The 24,439-nt window shown below is 36.7% G+C and overlaps 1 protein-coding gene across 1 annotated transcript in view; it reads left to right on the forward strand.

The window, feature by feature from the left end:
• Positions 1 to 24,439, forward strand: part of CPNE8 (copine 8) — a 170,923-nt gene that overhangs the window by 90,185 nt on the left and 56,299 nt on the right. Inside the window, exons 9-11 of the mRNA XM_024575726.4 lie at positions 700 to 804; positions 2,169 to 2,210; positions 23,302 to 23,377. Coding sequence (XP_024431494.1) covers positions 700 to 804; positions 2,169 to 2,210; positions 23,302 to 23,377 — 223 coding nt within the window. The remainder of the gene's footprint in view (positions 1 to 699; positions 805 to 2,168; positions 2,211 to 23,301; positions 23,378 to 24,439) is intronic.

Consider the following 24,439-nt stretch of genomic DNA (forward strand, 5'->3'; position numbering starts at 1 on the left):
CCCAAGGGCAACTCCTGCACCTGTGCCCTGGATCTGCTTTCCTTGCCTTGAGGGCACTGCTCTGGCCTTTCTCCTCTTTCTCTCACAAGTCACACATGGGTTCCTCTCTAATGGATGTTTTCCTTCAGCACACAAGCATGCTGTTATTTCCTCCTTCTTGAAAAAAAGAGTTAAACAGTAAGAACAACAACAAAACCTTTCACTTGACTAATCGTTCCCCTTAAGCTACCCCCAAGTTCTTGTTTTCTTTTTAAAGTTGAACTCCCCCCAAATGTAGTTTATACCCTCAGCCTCAATTTCTCGTCTCTTTCTCAAGCCAGTTGAAATCCAGCGTTTGTCCCAGCACTCCAGCAAAACTGCTGTCCTCGGGGCTTGACGCCTGCCGTAGCTTTAGTGACCTGTGGATATGTTCCACTGTACTAATATCCCAACTCAAGTTTTAGAGATTGTTTACCAAGCAGCTTTAGAACTTACTGAATTTGCAGAAGATCACTTACAGTAAATTCAAAATATTATTGCTTTCTATTATAGTGAGCTAATCTTTAAAGTTTCAATACCACAAATCCCTTATTAAATAATATAGCAGCAACAAAGGGATCGGCAACATTTTTTCTGCACAAAAAGAAAGGGGAGAATGACAACGAAAACAATCTATCATACTGGAATCATGAAAATAACTGGGACTTTTTTTTTTTACAGTTTTACAATTTGTCATAGAACAGAAGTTGTGAAAAACACTCTGAATCCTGTCTGGCAAGCGTTCAAGATCTCAGTCAGAGCGTTGTGTAATGGCGACTACGACAGGTAACGTGAGGGGCTCTTTTCTGAGAGCTCTGATCATTCACTGGAGATGTTGGATGCACCAATCCTAATTCAATGTTTTAAAAAATGACAGTGGCTTCTTTACTGGTGTAAATTTGTATTCACAAAAGAATGAGTGAATTATTTAGAGTTTTTAAAATAACTTTTTTTCCTTTAAATCCACAGTGATTTGGAGAAAGAGGAATAATTTGGCAAATTAAAATTGGCTAAACAGACTGTTTTTCCAAGAACAAAAATGTGGAAAGTGCTAAAAACCTATTGAATATTAGTTTAACTTTTAAAATATCATTCAAAAGTCATTCCAGAATTTTCACTGCCTAAAAGCTTTCACTTGCCGTTGTCTTTCTAGATTGGAATAAGCAAATAGGTGAAGTATAAGACTAGGGCTAGATGTATTATCAACCCTGTAAACTCTTGAAAACGCTATTTGGCAACACCGCTCTCGTGGTGGCTGAATTATCTAAGTTTTGTAGATCTAGAACAGGGAGATTCTGGTGTTTGATGGGTAGGTGTGGGTGGTGGCCTTGGAGATCTTTCTACAATATACCTGAAAATTTCTTAATATCCTATCAAAGCTTTTTTTTTTCTTATAAAAGATTTTTTGTAGGGTTATAATATAAAAACCCTATTCACCCCAAAAGTAAAGCAAATAAATAGAAAGAAAAAAAATCAATCTATTTATCTTGTTACTTATATATTAGAAAAGTGGAAATTTATTCTATTAACTAATATAAAAGGAACTGTTGATTATTGATATGTTATTATTTTTATTTAAACATTTATCATGATGCTTGACTGTCATTTTATTCATTTAATAGAATTATGACTTAATTTAACTAGTCATTCTTTCTCTTAGAAAGTCATCTTCATAATGTGGCTCGGCATCACCTGGTTAGCCTTGTAGAAATTCAGGTTCTCAGGCCCAACCCAATCCTCCTGAACCAGCAACTCTGGGCATGAGGTCCAATAATCTGTGTTTTGACAAGCTCTCCGTGTGGTTCTGCTCCCTGCTGGGATGAGAAGTCCTGCTCTGCCACACTTTTTCAAGAGTAGGGAAGTAGCTGGATGCCTGCCTGTTGAGAAAGGAGCTCTATCAAACCACACGTCACTCCCACATACTTTCCCTACTCCCTCTGAAGAATCCATGCAGATGTTAGAAACTTATGTTAAGACATAAATTGAGTTATAGCAATACGATCAGCAAAAGCAACTTCAATCTACTTTGTAAGACCTTCATGCATATATACTACTTTATATAAAAAAGCTACAACTTATTTTTAGATTCTCAATCATATGTTATTTTGCTCTTACTAAGTAACTTTATGTGTGTGTTTTCCCATGGACAGAACAATCAAAGTAGAGGTGTATGACTGGGATCGAGACGGGAGGTAAGGCATTGTTTTTTCTTTTATTCTTGCTCTTGAAACTGAATATGCTTCAAGAAACAAGTATACTAAAATGACCATTTTTTAATTTTAATTTTGTCTTGTTTTTGCAAATGTTACTGAAGTGTTTACATGAGATTTTAAGAATGAGTATATTTTCTTTATCTGGGACATTGAAATAGAGGTCTTCTTCATTTCCGGTAACAGAATAAATTTGGATCTGATGATTTCTCATTGTATCCGAGTTACAGATGTCTAGTTTTATAGCTGTAGAGTAATGATTCTCAAATTTCTGTGTCTTATAATCTCTCTGAAGGTTCCTATAATCTTTGTATCCCATATCATTCATGGGGACACACCCGAGTGTCGACCCCTTCACCCCCCAAAAAACATACCCCTCACAAACCACCAACAAAATAAAATGCTAGAATTACATCTGGCGGTTGCCATAACAGATAGTTGTGTAGAGTTCTGCAAGTATGGTCTTCCTCTGCATAACACAGCAGATGTTAAAGATTAAAAAAGAGAGAGAATATACTATTTTTTTCTTCATAAATGTTTTTCCACTGTTTCTACTGTTTTAAGTAGGATTGATATTGAGGTGTTTTTAAATGTTGTTAAAGCTAAGATACCCAGAAGTGCTCAACTCTCGCCTTGGCCTAGATCAGCAATTTTCGAAGGATGTGCTGCAAGAGTTTTTAAAACGTGCAATACCTGACTAATTAGTCAGGGGCACTGGCCTCTTTTCTCTTAGACTATCAAATAAAAAAAAATTACAACAGCCAACACAATAGCCATCTGGTGTGAATGAATCTAAATTATACATATTTTTTTCATCAGATCAGCCAAAAGTATAGTATATTATCTGGTATGCCACCGAATTTTAGTAATTAGTATATGTGTGCTATTAGAAGAAAAAGGTTGACAATTGCTGGCCTAGGTAACTGTCTCTCCAGGTGGTCCCAGGGACTGAATATACGGAGGCCAAATGGGAAGACAAAGAGCATTTAACTTTATTTGGCTACATGCCCTAAACTTCAGCCCTAAGTTCACTGGGAAATGGAGAGGAAGCATGAAGTTAAAGCTCAAGATCTAAGGCCTTTCTCTCTGCATTATATGCAAATCAGCAGCCAAGCCGGAAGGGTCTGGGTACCTGACCACTCCTGTTGATACAGGAACAAGTTTGATCAAAAAGCCTGTCCTGTCCTGAGGGGGCACCTCCCCTCATCCCTTCTGCTGCTTGGGTGTGAAAATGCCTAATTGCAGCACCTCATACACGCACCTATATGTCATTTTCCCATACACTCACACTCATGGTCCATTTAGCTGTCCTGGAATTGGGCCCAATTAGTACTTTCTCCTTTCTAAGGAGTGATAAGGGAGGATAGAGAGAGAAGTAGAGATAATACTCCACACTTCAGCAACTACCAAACAGTTATTAAGCTCAGTGGTTTCAATGTTCGTTACATCCCAAACATAACTCTGCTAAAGTGGCCTAACATTGTTTGAAGTTTACTCCTAGAGATGACCAGTGCTGTATCTTTTTGATCTTTACATCTCTGCCAGACTATTCATTTAATTAATTGTTTAGGTTTTCTTTACACAAATTCCACATGCATTCTGAAGAAATCTCATAAGAAAATCTTATGTTTTCCCATACGGACTGATGCCTCATTGTTTCACTAAACCTTATTCACTGAGAAAATTAATTTTGCTGCTCAGAATAAATGGAAAAAGAAATAATGCCAATATGAGTATGGTAGGGATTTATGCCTTATATAATGTACCAAGATGATATAAATCTAGGGTATATGATATACATTTTTATGATGAATCATATACATTTTAATTGAGAATGGGCAAAAGTTTGGCCTTTCCCTAGTAATTGTAGGAAATCAGAGAAAAGATTTTAATTTAACAACTTAGAAATGAGGGGTATAAATTCCAATTTCTTGTGTATTCATAACAATTCAATCCAAATTTGCAAAAATTGTAGATATGTTATTGTCTTCTTTTGAAAGGTGAGTTTTAATGATTTTCCTGTTGTCTTCCATCTACTTCTGAGTCACAAAATTGTTGAATAGCTTTGAAGATCAGAGTTACCTTGGAATTTAATTATTCTTTCTTTTGATGTTGGAATTTTGAACATTCCTATCCAGTTTGTGATGTTGGTTGTCTAATGTGTCAGGCATTCTCTGAACATTTTTCATGTTATTCCCCATTTGATCTTTACAGTAAGAGATAAGTAGCCTATTGATATCATTTTACAGATAAAGAAATGGCAGCAAAGAAGTAATAGGCCTAAGGTCATACAGCTAACAAATGGTGGAGCCGGGACCTCAACCCCGGCAGTGTGCTTCCAACAGTGCACTCATAACAATACACTATGTATTTCTGCAGCATTATATTGTGAGTTCTGGCACATAAATAAGCACCTTCAACTGTGGGCATTGGCCTTCCTCTCCAATTCCTTGTTAACTGATAATGTGGTAATTATGAAGAATTCAAGGTCTATTTCAGAAAGCGTAGCAGTATGTCATCTGACATTTTATGTTATCTGAATAGTGGATGAAATATTGCTAGGAAGCAAGTCTTATGTTACAGAAAGTTAGGTAGAAAGAAATGAGTATTGTACATTTTGAAAGAATACTAGCAGACATTGAATGGCCCAGTAAAATGTATAAAGGAGCTGCTTTAGATTATGACAATGAGAGGTAAAGTGAGATCAGGAGCAAGCAAAAGGGAATAGAGTTAGGGAGAAAAATAGAGATAGAAAAAGAGGTTACTTATGAAATGTAGTTAAAAGAAGTGAAGGATTTGGATCTTTAGACTGGGGAAATTTTTTTCAATAAAAATGATGATTTACTTTTTGAGACATGGATTTAGAAACAAGGGAAATCTTTAGATATGAGATTTTCTAAGCTCATGTTGTTATTGGCTCATCAATGCTTTGGGGGAAAGATTGCCACTGGGAGAAAGGTTCATACGATATTGATTAATTTTTAAATTTCACTTCAATGTGCCATTGTTAACAGCACATTCAAAAGAAGCCTGAAGAGTTAAAGGAACTTTACACATTCATTAGAAATGAATTTGATTAGTAGAATAATGAGAGGAAAGCATTGTGATTTTATAAGTGCTCTAGTAACTTCTTAAATTGGTGTAAGATGTTCTTTCTTTAATCCAAAATATAGTTCTACATTTTATATGAAAAATTACAGTGTGTAATTCTGTACAATCCATGTGCACTAAAGCAGCATTTTTCAAAGTTAGCAAAATTTTCAGTTTGTGGATGACATATAAAAAAGCAAAATTAAAATCATGATTAAATAATTCTTGAAAACCCTTTCAATTAAATAACATATATGAAATTCAAAAAGCATATTAGTCTCCAGTAAAAATGATGTATAAAAGCTATAAAATCCAGATACTAGTTTTATAATGCAGTAATAATAGTTACTGTATAGATTCTTATACAGGTTGGTACTCCAGCTTGTGGTTATGTGTGGTATAATACCATGAGGTTACTATACTTTTTTTCATGTATTTTTGTTTATCTGACATAATTTCCCAAGTTCTTTCCTTAAATCAGAGTGGAATATATGACGCTCCTTGTATTTCATAATACAACCTAGTTACCAGCAGAGATTGTTTCCTATCTTTATGTTTGTCTTCTCATCATATTTAATAACTGTTGCAAATCTTGTACATGCATCACTCTTTTTAGGAAAGATTATTTGCTCAGTGGATTTTTTTTTGACCATCTAGACCAGCATTTTCCAACAGAAATATAAGGTGAGCTACAAATGCAATTTTAAATTTGCTAGTGGCAACATTAAAATTAAACCAGTAAAATTAATGTAATAATATATTTTATTTAATCCTATATGTTCAAAATATTATCATTTAATATCAGGCCAATATGAAAATTACTGAGAAATTTTCCATTTTTTAAAATTGTAAGTCTTTGGAATCTAGTGGGTATTTTATCTGGACAGCACATCTCAGGTCAAGTAGCTACATATCAAGTGCCCTGTGTCAACATACGGACAGCACCATGTAGCCTGCAATAAAGCACACAGCATGCGTCCTGAGTAACTTCGTATCAGATGGCATGTCTGGCCTGCATTTAACAGAAGTTTAGAATTGTCCCCTTAGAAAATGTGGGTACAGTCGCCAGACATCTATATTTTGTGTGTGAATTTAACCAGAAGAAACCAAGAAATAGTCTGATCTTTCAATCTAGAGAGAATATTTTGTTCAAAGATTCAAGGTAGAAAATGCTTGAAAGTGTTACTTGCTTACAATCCCATTCTGTTTCATTAGCTAGGGTACTCAGATAGTTGCGGTGATGATATTCACAGATTAGGAGCTTTCAGAAGTGGTGTCATCTTGAGTCCGAATTGTGACGGTGTGTTTGACTTGATTCATCAACTTGAAATTATTTCGGAAGCGAACATCTCTTGGATGTCTTGTATTTGGTGCTATACAAAAATGTGATAATGCTGTTGAGCAACTAACCAGTTGGCATGAAATTAGGTGCCTCAAACTCATCTAGAATAGAAGAAACATAGCCATTTGTCCTTTTTTATTTAAACACATTGGCAATGGCCTGAGAGGGCAGAGGCATTACTTGACCTTGGTATGAATAGTCATTTTAAATGTACTTGATTTCCTGAAAGTTAAACCACTTTACTTAAATCATCCCTATGATTCCCACCATTTCTTCAGGGGATGTGAAGAAAGAATATTTAAATCTCATTTTAACAATTGAAAACCTAAAGTGCTGAGAAACCAACTAGTCTGGGTTATAAGGCAACCAGTGGAGGTAACCTTGACAAGCTTCAGTTGCTTGAGGTTGTTTCAGCTGACTTGGTGTAGCTTAATTTAAAACGCAGAAGCAGTAATGGAACAGGTCTGCATCAAAACCATGTGGCTCTACTGTGGGACCGGTTGTAAACAGGCCACCAAGTAGATCACCGTCAAAGGATGATTTGATGAAAGGGCTCCGCCTGTGATATCTGCTGAACAGGGAGAGAAGGAGCTTCATTATTACCACTCTGTATTTGATCAAATCTAGTCATTTTAAATAGTGATACTTACAATAAGTGGAAACTTCATTTATCAGTGAAATGTGTATGGATGCTATAATTTTTTAGTTATCTTTGAGGATAATATTTGATAAATGCACTTGATGTCTCGTGTCTGTGATTGTGCATCATTATGCTATGAAATAAGTGATTCTCAGTCCAGAGCTTCACTCAAGAACTTACCTGTAAGTCATTTAAGACATTATAACTCATTGAGGCGGAACACGTGTAAGCCTTTTATGTTTTTTCATTTATTTTAAATTTCTTATTCTAATTAATCCTGCCCTGAAAATAGCCCTCTGTTTGCTTGTAGTTGGCTCTGAGTGTCCTGAAAGCATATTCAGGAGGCAAAATTCAGACTCTTTTCTTGTTCCACTACCTGTCACTTCTTTGAGACTTAGAAAATGTTGATAATGGAATATCGTAATGTACATGTTTTTTACTGACATACTGATTTTTCTCCCACCTATGAAAGCTTTAGGTAATGGTTTTCTCAGTTGCGGCTTGTGGGTTTTTTGGCCCCTTTTCCCTTTCAATCTATCATTCTGTCCTCATGAAAGATTGATTGCATTATGTACATATCTGATACCTAAAGTGATAATCATTGTTTTTACTTCTGTATGTTTATATTTATGATCCAATGGAAGGAAATGCTATTAATTTATTTTCAAAGAAATTGTTATGGAGTATTTATTGTGTACTAATGTGTTTGCAACAGATGATACAATGTGTGTACCAGGTGATACAACTTAACGAGAAACTTAAATGTTTATATAACAATATTTAATTTTCCTTAATATATTTTGTTATATACTTCCACGTACCTGGAGCAATTTTGGAATCTCTCAGATCTATATTTCAAGAGAAAATAAGATTTTTCTCATTTTCAATAAAAATAAAATGATATAAACATTTCACATTGGCCTTTTACTAAGAAATATTTGGAGATAGATGTTGGGATGTTTCAGGGCTTGCCCTGAGCTCTTCCGTTACCGTAAACTTGCTTAGATGGCCTCACACTTTCAAAGCCCTTCTGTGTTCATTTTTGCCTGTCGGTTTTCTGCTCAAGCCCAATTTAAATGCTATCACTTGTCTGAAAGCTTTCCTTATGCATCCCAATTCATTTAATTCCTTTCTCCTGTGTGTTGTGTTTTCCATTTAGGAGTTTTATTAGCATATTTACTGCATTATGACTTAGACTGAAATGATCTGTTTCTGCTTTATCTTTCATATTTGTAAAAATATTTCATAATTGTAAATCCCTGAGATTAAGAACTGTGTTTTATTATTTTCCACAGGGAAGATCACAATACCTTTAAAGTAGTAGCTTCTTACTGTGTTATTTCAAAACTGTAGAAGAGAGTATTTGAAATAACTTGGTCATCTTTCTAACAAAACTCAATTCTCCATCAGTGTTTTCAGATCTCTTCATTTCCACCTTTTACTCAAAATTATCAAATTATCTTCAATAATATTAGAGCTTTTATTTCTATAGCAAAATGTCAGGCAGCGAGTAACTAATTAAGCTGTCATTTTCTGTCTCTTTTTTCACTATTTGCAGACATCTTAGATTTTATATTAAGATCATATATTGTGATCTCCTTGTCATACAGATTAAATTGTCTGCTTTACTCCATGTTCAAATATTGATGACTTTCACCAACTCAACAGCAGAACTATCTAATTTAAATAACCATTTATAGTGTAAATTTTGATTTTTGATCACTTTACTATTTAATTTATTTGCCACAATTGGAATGTCATCAGTCAAATTAGAATATAAATTAATTTCTAATTTTGGTATAAGGTAATATTAGAAGCCTTAGGGATGGAAAGGACCTTTAGAGTTAACTTTTTATTTTATAAGGAGGAGGCTGAGTCTAATTATTTACAATTTTGAATTAATAATCTGCTTCAACATTAAATCTGCCTGTCCTCTCATAGGTTTTATTTCATTAGGAGACTACCTGGGGTGATATTAAAATTTTTTTTATCAACTATCAAAATAGATGAGAGCTTTACCATAGGAATAGGGTCCTGGAAGCCCTTTTCTCTGCAAGGTCAATTGTTTAATTGCTAAATTACAGGGTGGCCTGGAGAGTCCAGGGGAGCATCCTCAGAAGCTGGGGTAGTAGGAGGGCACATAGAGATTCTGAACAGTATCTATTCATCAGTGTGGGACTAGACAAATGCCTTTATATCCTTACATCTGCTTTTATATTCTACTGATATACACCCCTGGAATATTAATCTCTAGGCATTACCATAATCCAAAGCTTGCAGACTTGAAAAATTATAATCATATTGACCCCTTCCTTGCTTTCATCCACCATATCCAATCAACTGCCATCTCTTCTACCTGTAATAAATGAACAATAAAATGATGCTGATTTTAGTGAAGTTAATTTTTAATTATTTACAGTTTCCACTAGGTTAAAAGATGGAATAAATATGGATATTTATAAAAAGAGTATTAATATTTATTACTAAGTTAAAAGGGTTTTTTACAACAGTATCAATTTTTACAACAATGTAATGGGAATAATTAAAAAAAAAACAGGTACTGGAAGAATAGTAAAGGGAGCAGCAAAACAACAGAAAATAGTTTTGTAGCCCTTGCTGGTGTGGCTCAGTGGATTGAGTGCCAGTCTGTGATCCAAATGGTCGCTGGTTTGATTCCTAGTCAGGGCACATGCCTGGGTTGTGGGCCAGGTTCCCAGTAGGAGGTGTGCAAGAAGCAACCACACATTGATGTTTCTCTCCCTCTCTTTCTCCTTCCCTTCCCCTCTCTCTAAAAATAAAAAAATGAAATCTTAAAAAAAAGAAAAAATAATAATTTTACAATGCAGTTCTTGCTTTTCATAACTTTCAATATTTTGTGCCAATCCCTTCTGGCCTGAAATGATTCTGTTGAGAAATCAGCTGACAGTTTTATGGGAAACCTCTTGTAGGTAACTATCCGTCTCTTGCTGCTTTTAAGATTCTCTCTTTCTCCATGGGACATACATATAAGTTCTTTGGCTTCTACATTTCATATATCATTCTTAACCTCCCCCTCTATTTTCTACCTACTATTTATGCTACTTATTCTGTGTACCTTTTCCCCCTCCCTGCCCCTGCTGATAACCCTGAGAGGGTGTGCAGGGTGGAAGGGAAAAAAAGGGGGAAAATGGGACAACTGTAATAGAATAATCAGTAAAATATATTTAAAAAACAAACAAAAAAGATTCTCTCTTTGTCTTTAATCTTTGCCATTTTAATTATGATATGTCTTGGTTTGGACCTTTTTGGGACTTGTGTGTCTTTTTTTTTTCACCAGCTTAGGGAAGTCTTTAGTCATTATTTCTTCAAGTAAATCCTTAAGCCCTTGCCCTCTCTCTTGCTTTTCTGGTACCCAAATGATGTGGATTTTGTTGTGCTTGATGTTGTCCCAGAAGTCTCTTAAACAATCCTCATTAAAATTTTTCTTTTCTTTTTGCTATTGTGATTGGGTCTTTTTTGCTAACTTTGTTTTCCAAATCAATGATTTGATCCTCTTCTTCATCTAACTTACCATTGATTCCTTCTGGTATTCTTTATTTTAAATATTGTATTCTTAATTTCTGAAAGATTCCTTTTTATGATTTGTTTCCCCTTTTTTATGTTATCTCTCTGTTTAAGTTCTCATTGAGTTATTCCATTCTTCTAAATTCCTCAAGCATTCTTGCAATCGTTGTTTTTTGCACTCTATATCTGGTAAATTGCTTGCTTTCATTAAATTTAGTTCTGATTTCTGGGAATTTCTTCTGTTCTTTCACTTATAATTTTGAATTATAAATGGTGTGCCATTTGTGGCGCTAATTGGGTCATGCTCTGATGTGGTCTGAAGCCTGCCATTGGGTTTATTGGTGCTGGGAATCTTGGGAGGGATTCTGGACCAGCCCTGAGCTACCTGTTTGGTGCTATAAAGGGATCCATACTTTACAGCTGCTTCTGCTGGGCCTCTGGAAAGGGCCAAGCGGCATACCAAGTCTGGCTTTCACCAGCACCAAGCCCAGGGACAGGCCAGCAAAAGGCTTGGGAGTTCTGAGAGCTGCCTCTGTCTGCCAGCTGCCTGCTAGCCCAGTCAATGAAAGAGCCTCTAGTGGTGTGTGATGAGTGTGAAGTAGTTTCTCACTGAGTCACCACGTACGTTATCAGTGGTGTTTACCAGGTTGATACAGATTCAAATTCGGTGCCAGTTCTGCATTTGAGGTCATTCATCAGCTGCCACCTGCCTAGGGTATGTAGACTTTTTTGGTGGAGTTGGGTCTCAGGGAGTTGTCAGCATGAGACCAGAAGAGTGCATCAGTCTAAAATAGACCAAGATTTGTCTGTGGGGAAGGAGGGCTCCACACAAGAACGGTGGTGCTGGAATGTGAGAGAAAAAAATGGCCCTTGTCTCGGAGCCATACAACTCAGTTTTTGACATTCCCCTGGGTCTGCTCAGACCTCTTCAACAGCCTTCCATGAAAGTCTGCACTATGGGTCCAGGCTGGTGGCAGCCAGGTGGCTCCTACACAGGTCTAGAGCTTGGCAGGGCAAGGACATGGGGAGTTTGGAGGGTGCCACCTCCAAAGGTTCCACCTCCTAGTCCTCAGTTGGTTGTTCTGTAGTTTAATTTTGTTGTTCTAAGTGGTAATTCCAGTTTGGTCCTGAGAGGAGAGGATTATAACTCCCACTTACTTGGCCACCATAATGGATCCAGCAGATTATTTTGTGGTCTGATGATAGTAACATTACTTATAAGCAACAATAACAACAACAACAAAATCCATGTGTGTTCTTGAAATTGTGAAACAGATTTTCTCAATGAGTTGCCTCTAAAGGGTTGGGGAAAGCCTTTGGTGAGTGACAGACATTATTAACACTTTTAGGCTCTGTTTAGAAAATAATACATATATATATATATATGCATGTACATGTGTATGTATGTGTATGTGTATATGTATATGTATACATATATGTATTCATTGCCTTCAATTTTCTTTTGTCACTGCCTAGCCTGTCTTCACCCATCTGGAAGCTGGGGGCGGCACTAGGGGCTCAGAGAGACCTGATGACTGGATCTTTCCTTCCCATCCTTTGCCTCTCTTCAGCTGCTGGGCTGCCTTTTGAGGTGAATGGGCAGCTGTAGCCAAAGAAATCCCAAAATACCTGCAGAAGGGAAGCAGAAGGGAAACCAAACAGCCCTCTAGGAGATGAGGATATCAAAAGATTAATTCACCAGAGGTCACAGTTTTGTTGTGCTGCAGCTTTGTAAATAATTCACTTGGGTAACGTTTTACCTAGAACTACACAATCACCTCAAAAGTCTCAGAATCTAATGTTTTCATTTTTTTAAGTCTTAATAGAAAAGTGTCAAGTCACATCTTCATGTTACCCTGCTGTCTGCGACAGTGCCTCAGTATTGCCTTGCCTTTCGGGACCTTGACACTGTTGAAGAGACTTGGCCAGTTGTTTTGACCAAGGCCTTTGGATTTGGGTTTGTCTGATTTTTCTTGTGATTAGATTGAGATTGTGCATTATTGGGGGAGATAGCAGAGAGGTGATGTGTCCTTGTCAGTGTTTTGTATCAAGGGGTACTTGATGACGATACAGGGTTTGAAAACGGCCCTTGCTGCTGCTGGATTGTTAGGCTAGTGAGATGATGAAAGAGGAAGTGTATCTCTGAAGCTCCACTTCCTCACTCTGAAATTCACTCCGAAAGGTCTAAGCTTTTGTCTGTGCCTGGTTTTCAGCTTCAACAGTGTGGGATAGTGATAGTGGGAAGAAGGGCACTAAATGAGTAAAAAGCATTCCAACTAATATGATTCCCCGGTGGCCTTACTCATGCTCTCAAAACACTTTTTAGAAGCATTAAAAGATGGGGTTGGTTGAAAACCCAACATGCAGCCTGCATTATGGTTGAGGTGGAAAGTTTATATTGAAGGCACTCACCATGTCTGGGAATAACAGGATATTACACAGAATCTCTCTTCTCATAAGAGCCTTTGAATTTTACACAGGATGGGAAATTGCAATCAGATCCATCAGTTAAAGGCACAGTGTCAACTTCTTCCTTAATCTCCGACATTGGTGAATATTTTAATTTTATTCAGGAGGCAAGTAAGGCTTATGTGTAAATAAAAATGAAAGAATTTTGAATGTAAAGACTTTATTGTTAGTGCCCCCCTGGGGAATGCAGTGACTTTCTGGTACCTGATCTGACATGGATTGTAAATCAGTGGCTTACGAGAGCACAATACAATAATTCACAGTGCCGTGTTTTGCCTATGAAGCATAAATATTTAAACATTTGTATTACTGTTTTCGAATGAGTGGATTAAGTAGCCGTGAAATAATTAACTCATGTTCTTTCAGGTATGATTGAAATATTGCATTCAATCCTTACCCCCAGAAAAAATACAGAACTCCACAAATCCCTGTGTTCTATGAAATGTTAAAAAGAAAATCTCATTTTAATGCCTTGCTTCGTTTCACTGCTGCCAGTTCGGTGATACGGTATGGCAGCCACATCGCAGTTCAGAATTTAAGACTTCCGTTCTGCTCTTTGGGGAAACAGTGCCCAAGCGCACTCCGCTTTCCCTCCACTCTCTGAAAGTTGTTTGAAAGTTGGAAGTTGTAGTTTCCGAAGCAGAACGTGAAACCTGAAGAGTGTTTTTAAAGGGGATGTTGTTTTTGCAAGGCATTTTATGTTTTGTAAGCTTGTTATTGTAAGTATTGAGATATTAAAGCAAGATTTATTGTCGGACTTCCAAGCCCAGGAACCCCTTACTTATCTAGGGACCACATACTGACATTCTATTTTACAGAGGTCCTATTAATCTTGTCTATAAAAAAAGCAAGTGTTTCTTTTTTAGTATTAGAAAATGATAAGCATTTCACCATAATAAAATTGTTTATCATTAGTATTGAATAAATAATATAAACCATAGGCAATTATATCCCCCTAATAGTGCATTTATCAATCTCCCAACTACTATGTTGCTATTGTCATATATTTTAATTCTACACGTATTTTAAATCTTACCAGACACTATAATAATTTTAGACAGCCAATATTGATACATTTTTATTACCAAAAGTCCATAATTTTTTCCGATTCCCTTCATTGTTACCAAGTGTCCTTTTAATATTCTATGATCCCATCCAGGATATCTTATTACATTTAGTTTTCTTATGTCCCTAGGCACCTCCTGGCTGATGTTTTTGTCATGACTAGGCTAGGGCTGTGGGCTTTTGAGAGGAAAAGCACAGAGGTAAAGTGCCATTTTTATCATGTTATATCACACCATCAGCATGACTTACCACTATTGCTGTTAACCTTGACCATTTGGCTGAGGTAGTGGTTGCCCAGTTTCTCCACTGTTCAGTTACTCTTTTATCCTCTTCCACACTCTGCTCCTTGGAAAGAAGTCACTGTGCACAGCCCATACAGAGGAGTGGGAGTTATGCTCCTCTTTAAGGGCAGAATATCTATATAAATTATTTGGAATTCTGCACTGGAGTTTTGTCTCTTCTTTACATTTATTTTGTTATTCAACTGTTATTTATGTTATGGACATTTATTTTATACTTTGAATTATAATGCAGCTTTGCCTTATAACTATTTTGTTACTCAAGTTGTTCCAGCTTTGGCCATTAGGAACTCTCTCAGTTGTATATTGTGTTCCTTTGACATAAAACCATCATTGTGGGTTTGTTGATTTTGTGCTTTTTTAAAAAAAGTATTTCATTATTCTCTGTTACTACAAGAGCCTCCTCCAGGCTTCTTTTTCTGCCCTAGTTCTAGGATCAACCATTTCTCCAAGGAACCCTGACTCCCTTTATTGAATAATGGGATTAGAAATAAAGATCCGGGCACTAGATATGGTCATTGCTATTGGGGTGGCATTGCTTCCAGTCTCTCATTTGACAGAGCAAGAACATATATGTGTGTTTACTCATATATATATATACACACACACATGTATTTATATATGTACAGATACAACATAAAGAGTCTACAGTATATATAAAAATCACACAGTTAGTGTGGATTGTTCTAGCTTTCTCCCCTCACTTATCTGTAAACTCTGTCTCCAGTAGTGAGGAGTGTGTTTCAACTATCCGCTATTTATATGCTTAATTCCAGTGTGCTTGTATAGCAAATTCAAAATTGTATCAGTGGGTATCCTGTGAGACACAACTTTACCAACCAAAGAACAGTACTTGTGTACAGTTTTCTTACAAACTACAATTTCCAAAGTGACATTCTGACCTGACCTGGAATCCGTATCTGCTGACTTTGAACCTGGTGTTCTTTCCATATACCATGGTGGTTAGTTCTCTATGATACCACAGGCACTGATATTGTCCCAAAAAGCAGCATGTAACCAAGTGGGTCCGATAAAATTAGAAGTGGTTTCAAATTTTGCTGACTTGAGTTTTTGTCCATTTTAGAACCCAAATCAGATTTATTAATATCTTCTGACTCCAGTGTGTTTTAATAGCTCTCTTTAATTTAAATATATATTTCTCGTACTGTCTACTGGCAATGTAACTGGGAATATAAGAAATCTCCAGGAAATATGCTCCTTTAAAAATTTTGACCTAACTGTACAGTCTCTGGGGGTTTTACGATCTTTGAGAATTAGCGTTAGTTCCAATCTGTCCACAGTCCACAACACTTTCCACGCAGCACTCAGAGCAAGGTGAGGGACTGTGAGCCCTTTCCACCTGGGATCTGGCAGAGCTGTACAGAAGAGGACCCACCACACACTGGCTGTTTCTGTCAAGCCGGCTTCCTGTCAATCTACCCACAGGCAAAAATAGTGCGCCTTTAACAGAGGTAGTGCTTCAAAGGGGCGGGGGAAGTGTGTTCCTTCCAGAAGCCTTGAAAGAGACATTGTACTTTAGAATACTTTGCCTTTACTTACATCACTTCCATCAACACGATGCTCAAAATTGTGTATGTTAGTGTGTGGCGGATATTCAGAGATGCAAAATCTAGCCTTTTTCCAAGAAGTGTACAGTTTAATGGGGAGATAGATATAAAGCTTACAAACTATAATGCTAATTAGAATTTGGAATAAATAAAGCCTAGAATGTATGATTAATTAACAGCTTGCTCATCAGAGTCAGAGAGTTGGAATTTGGGTTGCGACTCCACCCCTTATTAGTTAAGTTCTTTTAGACAAGATACTTAACTTCCCTAAGACTCGGCTTCCTCATCTGTAACAGCAAGGTAACAATACCCGCACGTTACACATATTATTACACATAATTGTGCTCATGATATAGTTATGTAAATGGGTTAACACAGTTTTTGGCACATGGTAATTGATCAATAAATGTTAGCCTTTGTAATCATTATATATCTATACATTTTTAAATGGTTTCAGGTTTTTTCCTGGTCTAATAAGTGACTGCATTTTATATTGAAATACTATTAGTAAAATTGTGAAGTGGAGAAAATTCAGAATGTATGGGGAAATGTCCAGAGTCTGGGATCTGTGTGCAGTCTTGAAATATTAGATAAATCTGGAAGGGTCAATTAAGTTGAAGCTTGAAGAGTTTTTTGAGTAATAAACTGAGGAATCTATATTTAAATCAACAAGAGTGGGCAGGTAGTGAAGAACGGCGCGCTGTTTAAAAAGGGTCTGGAGTCAAGCCCCCCAGTTTCACTGTTTACTGCTGCATGATGCTGGGCAAGTTACATGAGGTCTCTGCCTCAGTTTCCTTGTGCATAACAACATCATAGGGTTATTGTGAGCATTATGAAAAATTGCATGTTCATTGTTAGCTGAGAGCCTGGCAAAAAACCTAAATCACTGGTAGTTGTTATTATCACAGAACTGAGTAGTTGATTTGCAAGTAGCAGAAGCAAAAGACAGTTCTTTCTGTGTTATAATTAAAACAGGCATGATGATAAATTTTGAGGAAGACCGTCATAAAAAGTGACATTTTAAACCTCTTCTCCAACCCCTGAAGACCTGGTTTTTCTCCACGTTTCCTGACCATTTATGCAGTCTCATAGGTGGTATCTGCGGTCTCATAGGTGAACTTTTCTCTCGGTGAGTGAGGTTGAACCAGATCATGAAGAATCAGTCCGCTGAGTGTTTCGGATTTCAGGCAGATAAAGAGTGTCGCGTCAGACAACGTTACTGGAATATGTTTTTGAAAAGACACGTAATGTTAGGCAAGTCTAGGACAGAGGCTGAGTGTCAGGGAAGTTTTAGTCCATCTTTCAGCATCTCTAACTCAGTCATCAGAGCACGGCTGTCCCAGCAGGTTCTCCTTTCTCATCTTGCTTTGCCTCGTTTTCCTCTTTCTCCCCGCCCCGCCCCCAGCTCTGTCTTTTTCCTTCTCACTATGAGTTGATGTCTCTAATATTAGGAACTCATTTGGCCAGTGACCAGTAGGAACATGATAGGTAATTTCTATGACCTATTATTTAAAGCCAGACCTGCTTGGAGCAATGTAACTCTCTCCATAAAGTGGCTGGAGTAGAGGATATGATAATTCAGATGTCTCTATTTGGAAAAGGATAACCAGCTACATTCAAGATATTTTACACTTGAATACCCATGGTTATCTCAGTGTCCCACACTGAGCCCCTTTTTTGGTAGGATCTTTTGATCCTACCAATGTCTTCTCCTCCTATCCCACCATTTCAGGAAGATCTGTATCCAGCAGTATTATATGCTTATGTAATATGTAATTATATATTACAGATAGATATCTCATCTATAACTTCTCTTCTAGTCATGTAATATCGGAATCTCGGTATCAGTAAATATTTTTATTATTATTATAATCCTCAAACATCTATAAAAACAAAGATAGTGAGGGTAATTTAATGAATGCCATATCGGGGACTCTGATACTTCCTGTACTGCTGTGTCTTCGTGAGCCTGAGAACTGTGCCTGGCACAAAGCAGGTACTTTATACAAGTCTGCTCAGGTAAACTGCCAGTTCATCATTTATTTCCTCCTTTAGAAATAAGAACTTTGTATAACTGCTGTATTTGGAACCCCTCCCCCTCTTTTTTTGTTCAAAAATGAACTCGTTGGAGACCTGTGGCCATAGAAAATAATAGAATCTTTTTTTAAATAGGACCATTTGGGCATCTTCTGAAGTTTTCTGAAGATGTTACACTTGTTGAGTAGAGAAGGACTTATACCAGGCTTTTTTTCTCTATTAAAATTGTATCTTTTAATTACAATTTGAGATCATGGCTATTTGAAGGTACCTAACCCTAGAGTTTAAACACCTCTAAGGAAATGGAAAAAAATACATACATCAAGACCAAGTTAAACACTAATGAAATGTGGAAGTATGTTTTATATTTAGAACTTAAAAAACCCAGATTTTTCATGCAAAGTTTCATATAAAAGGGCAGGATGAGAGTTAAGAGTATTGATCTGGTGGATTTCCTATGGTGGGGGAAGTGGTCCTTGCCTGGAACTATACAACACAGTCTTTCCCTGATTGTCTCTGACACCCCAAGTCCACCCAGAGTCCTTAAGAGCCCTCGAGAAAGTCTGCACCAGGGGCCCAGACTGGCGGCAGCCAACAGACTTCCCCTCGGGGCATGAGCTTGGCAAGGCTGGACCACAGGGAGTCAGGAGGATGAGGCTAGTACATTCCCTCAGGCTGACACCTTCCTTATAAATGGAGTGTCATGTCTGTGGGCAATGTGGATGAGGGACTCACCACAGGGACTTCAGTGGCTATTTCTTTGGACTTTCCTCAAGGCCACACAACCTTCTAACCTGCCTTCCCTCTGCTGGATCCCAGGGTGAGTGGCTGAGAAGGAGATTTGGTGTATTGGTTTTTTAAGAGGGTGCTTGGGTTTTTAGAAGACTTCCATCTTTTCCTTGTAGGTGGAATCCCTGCTAATTTTCCTAGCCAGATGTTATTTGTGTTCTTCTTCTTGGCTTTGGCACTCTGGGATGGGGAGCCCGGCCTGGGAATGAATCCACTTGCTCCTCAGAGAGACCTTTGCTGCTGGGATATCCCTCCAGATTCTCAGCAGCAGTATGTGGGTTTGGGGCCAGCCCTTTTTGCATCCCTGCTCTCCATCCGCTCTGGATGTGGCTTCTTCTGTAAACCCTTCGTTATAAGACTTCCATCAGCTAGTCTTCACCTGGTTATTCAGGTTGATTGTTCCATAATTTATTTGTAGTTCTGATTTGGTCCTGGGAGGAAGTGAGTTTAACTGCTACTCTGCTGTCATCTTGGATCTCCTCCTGGACACATTTGTTGGGTAGAGACTGCCCTACAGGTTTCAGATGTAAATGTGAATACATGGAATATCCATTTTCTCTCACTACTTATAGATCATAAAAATGATTGTAAGATTTGAACAATTTAACCACTTACATAAGGCTTTTTAGAACAAAACTACTAGCTATAGTACTAGTCAATTTGCTTTGATTTAAATATCTTTTAAAATTTATTTCCTCAGATTTGAAGTCATATATATATTATAAAAATTCTGGGAAAAAATTAGAGATGTAAACAGAGGCAAAACAGATAAATAGTCATGGATTAAACTTTATAAATGCAGTCAAAGGGCTTGAGAATTATAACATAGAAAATTATTTTAGTTTCAATTAAGTCAACAGGAAATACCAAACAGTATTAATGAATCAAAAGGAAATTGTGATTTATTATTAAGTCTATTTGTCATATATCTCTGTGTAGTAAAAATAATTTCAATATTATACTGTCAAAAATCATGAACAGAATATAATAGCAAGTTTAATTTTCCTCCTTTTACTCTTAATAAAATCTAGGAATAATTTGTGACAGGGAAAAGATATTTATAAGAATAGGTAAGTGAAAACCATGTTTGATACTTTAAAAAAATACTTATTTATAATATAATATACAGTTTTTAAAGTAGGACAGATAATGAAGCAAACTAAAAATTTCCAATATTTTAAGACGTCTATAACAAAATTGTTCCGAGAATCTCTCGCTTCTCCACCCAAATTCTATGATTTATTCTGGAGACAAGGCACCTTACTTCTAGGATTGGTTATTTTATTTCTGTGTACTTACTGCCTTATGTTTATGATTTTTTATCAAATTGTCACTTCTTGATTATCCATTTCCCTAGGAAATGGATCTGAATAGAAACAATGATGTGCTTTTTTTTTAATTTCACAAAAATGTCTTAGATGCTGAAAAGTAATTTGTGACTCACTTGATACATCTTCTCCTCTATGTCTCAAGAATAACACTGCATTTGTATGAAATGCAAATTCAGTGTTTTATTCAAAATAATCTGAATAAGATTCAGAATGCGGGGGTGGGGAGGCAAGTATTTTATTCATTTTTAAATTTATTTATGACCTGATGCTTAAAAGGATGCAAGGCAGTTTATAATAAAATGTAATAAGCTTATCGTTTAAAGCATATAGTAAGACATGGTGAATTAAACTATGTGAGGAGATCTGCCATGGCTGGTGTGGCTCAGTGGATTGAGTGCCGGCCTGAGAACCAAAGGGTCACCAGTTCAATTCCCTGTCATGGCACATGCCTGGGTTGTGGGCCAAGTCCCCAGTTGGGGGTGTGCAAGAGGCAACCATGTATCTCTCACACATTGATGTTTCTCTCCCTTCCTTTTCCCTTCCCTTACCCTCTCTCTCTAAAAAAGTAAATAAATAAAATCTTTAAAAAAATAAACTATGTGAGGAAATTGAAGCAAAGGGAAAAAGAATGGTGAGCTATCAGCAAAGTCTGTGGGGAACAGTGGTACACTGTGAAGACATACCCTTCTAGAAATGGGCCACAAATTTGGCTTATGTAAGCCCTCTACTCAGAGGGGAAAGCTCCATTTCATGATCAACAGGGTCTTTCCGAATAAAAAATACAAATAAGAAGCACAGATTCCTAGCACCGAGAATTGTACCCCATTGTTCATCACTAACTTCTGTAGAAGACCAATTTGACCCAAACACAACCAAATATCAAAGAACTGCTTCTTAAAAAAATTCCACAATGACTTCAACATGGGCAACTTAGTGTTCAGTTTGGTAAACCTGACCACTTGCAGTTGGGTCTAGGTTTGCTACTGTATTAGACAGACTTTATCTAGATGGAGCTATTACTTGGGATTTGATTGAGTACTTGCACTTACTTGAGAACAGTAAATATTGCTCACCTCTACCAAGTTTTTGATGAGTGTCGAGTGGCAGGGATTTAATGTTAACAATAAGAACTGAATGTAAACAATCACTGAGTGGGGGGCAGGATTTGCACAAAGAACTACCACAAGGCCTTAAGTGGTCCAGGCATTATTTTTAAGGCCTCCATATTAAATTCCTGCCACTGCTATGGTGAGCTCTAGTTATATAGGGCTTCTCCATACTTACCAACATCAAAGTGTTTGTTTGAAGTGCTATAAATAGAACCCCTATCTCCGTGATTATCACTTAAGGTATCAGAAACACACAAGGCAATGGAGGAGAAAGATTCTAAACAGAATCTCTATAACTCAAGTTTTTAAGATCTGAAGTAAAAGGTATCACAAGCTTTAGTTTGCATTTCTGAAGGTCAAAGAAAATTATTTTCAAGAAATGTGTAGCTCTAAAGTACTGTTTTATAATTTTCTTCATATAATATGAAAGTGAGTGCTAGGGGTTTGGACTCATAAATGAAAATACATTTATCACACAGTGATTTTAATTCCTGAAAGTTAAGTATCAAAAGGTCGAGGTGATACTGGTGTAGAGAGAAATGCCTTGTATGGAATACTGTGATGTATGCCTAAGATCTTTGACATAGGGAGAACTGGGAAGCTAGATATCTATCTAAAGGGCTGTATTTAAATAATTTTTTTAAAGAAACAATCTAATTGCAAAAGTTCTAATCAAATGAAATGGCATCTAGGTTTTTCTTCCATATTTCTTATTTATACATCATTTTTGTTGGCTAGACAACTCCTTTGTGGCTTGTCACTGGTCATCAGGTATATGGGAGGTTTATGGATTTTAGTGATCGATGGCTAAGCATTAAACCGATGTGGGAGTTTGGGGAGATGTCCATTTCTATAGTAATGAACAGCTTGCATTTGCAAAGCAAATGGGCCAATCTTAAATTCTAGGATAAAAATAGCAGCAAGTTCTCTTATGTTTGTTATAGGACTTTAGCTCCTTCAATCTTTATCTTCCTCCTTTGAGGCATTACGTTTCGCCATGCCACTGACTACCAGCATCTCACCCTTATTTCTCAGCAGTGTGTGTTCAGCCTGGTGTTGACCATTAAATGAGCACAGAGTAATGGAATATGGGTCTTGTCTAAACTGATGAATGCATCGCATGTTTTACAGCTGTGTGGGTCAGTCTCTGTTATCAGGCTGATGGACATTTTATAGTGGGAACCAACACATGTTTATATAATCGTTCCCTCCCCACTCGAACTGAGAAGGCACCTGTAGAAGGCCTGCTCTCTGAGAAGATAGCAGCAATTGCTTTAAAAAGGCGAAGAAATGTTGGTATTAGCAATGTACTTTTGAATTATTCATACTGAAAATCAGGCTTGGTGACTATTATCCATGTTAATATGGGATAGCCTTTTAAGCAGTGTCCTATTACATCTTGATTGTAGGGAAGTTTGATGATTGTTGTATACTGTGGTTATTGATATGGGTAATAATAAATTTTGGGGTGTCTTAAATTTTCATCTTAACAAACAGTTAATCATTTGGACAGCATAGAAGATCAAATGTTTTTGAGATATGAGTTGTTAAAACTAATATACCTGTTTGAAATCTTAATGTTTGAATGTGAACGAAATGAAATTTTTGAGTATACTAAGTTTGGGGTTAAAGAACAAGGAAATTATGCATCAGCCTCTTTAAATATAATCTAAGCTATCCTTATAACAATATCAAGTATGTTTTTCATGATTAAACTATACATTTCTAAAAAAGATAAAATTGACAAATATATGGAAACTAATACTATCTGTTTTCCCCCCTTAATTTTAGCCACGATTTCATTGGAGAATTTACAACAAGCTATAGGGAACTTTCTAGAGGGCAATCACAATTCAATGTATATGAGGTAAGAGGAATTGTTTTATTACTTTCCTCTGGAATAAATATATTTATGCCTTAAAAGTATAGACTTTGGAAAGGATAATTGTCAAAGGCTAACTTAGTACCCGTATCTGTAAGCATCTTTAAACTTATTGAGCAGACTTGTTTCTAAGATTAAATGATGTCATTTCTCTTCAAGTCACGTGGTCTTTTAAATCTATTTATGACATTTAAAATTCTTGCCTATGTAACTTTTTCTTATTTTTAAAAAATTCAGTAGGATGCACTTTTTTCCCCCTTAAGCTTCACACTTTATGTTTTGCCTTCCTACCAACCTCTTCCTTAAGCCCTTTTTAATAAAAAGAGTAAAATATGAATTTTAGTTGTGTCAACAACACGTGTTATGAAATGAACTGTGATCTCCTTAGCGAGTTTGTACACGTTCACTGTCAGGCAGATGAAGACTGAAGGGAACGGCGAAGTATGGTTCAGTCGTGAACGAAACCCAAGTTAGTAAAGCAAACACACTGGTTATTTCTGCCTTAACAGTACCTTGCCAGTTAACTACCAGATATGTGTTGAGCATATGGTATGTTTCAGCACATGTAACTCTTGAGCTGCATTGTCTGTATATTCTCTATATTTTTAAATTTAATATACAGGGATAGCAGATGAGTGTATCTCAGTATTTAGTCAATAACGGTAACTATTTCCCTGCCAAATTGATACTAAAATTGACTTTTTTAAAGTTAAGAGTGGAGAAATCACTTTCTACCTCCTTCTTACTGGCCTGAGCATGTTGTATGACATGTATTCGTTCATGCATTAACTTATAAATAAAATGTTTATTACATGGCTTCTATATTCCCACTCTGTGTCAGGCCCTGGGGATACAGAGATGAATAAAAATTACAGTGTTAGTGGGCAATACAAACACAGGGACTATGTTTAGTGCATTTTGAAAAATGCTAAATATAATAGTATACTCAGTGGACTATGAGATACCTGGGTAGGGGGCAAACTCAACCCAAGAAAACTTCCCAGTGAAGGACAAAGATTGAGTAATAGATCAGTTTTTCTATCTGGG

This window comes from Desmodus rotundus, chromosome 3, assembly GCF_022682495.2.
Source record: "Desmodus rotundus isolate HL8 chromosome 3, HLdesRot8A.1, whole genome shotgun sequence".
NCBI classification, from domain to species: domain Eukaryota; kingdom Metazoa; phylum Chordata; class Mammalia; order Chiroptera; family Phyllostomidae; genus Desmodus; species Desmodus rotundus.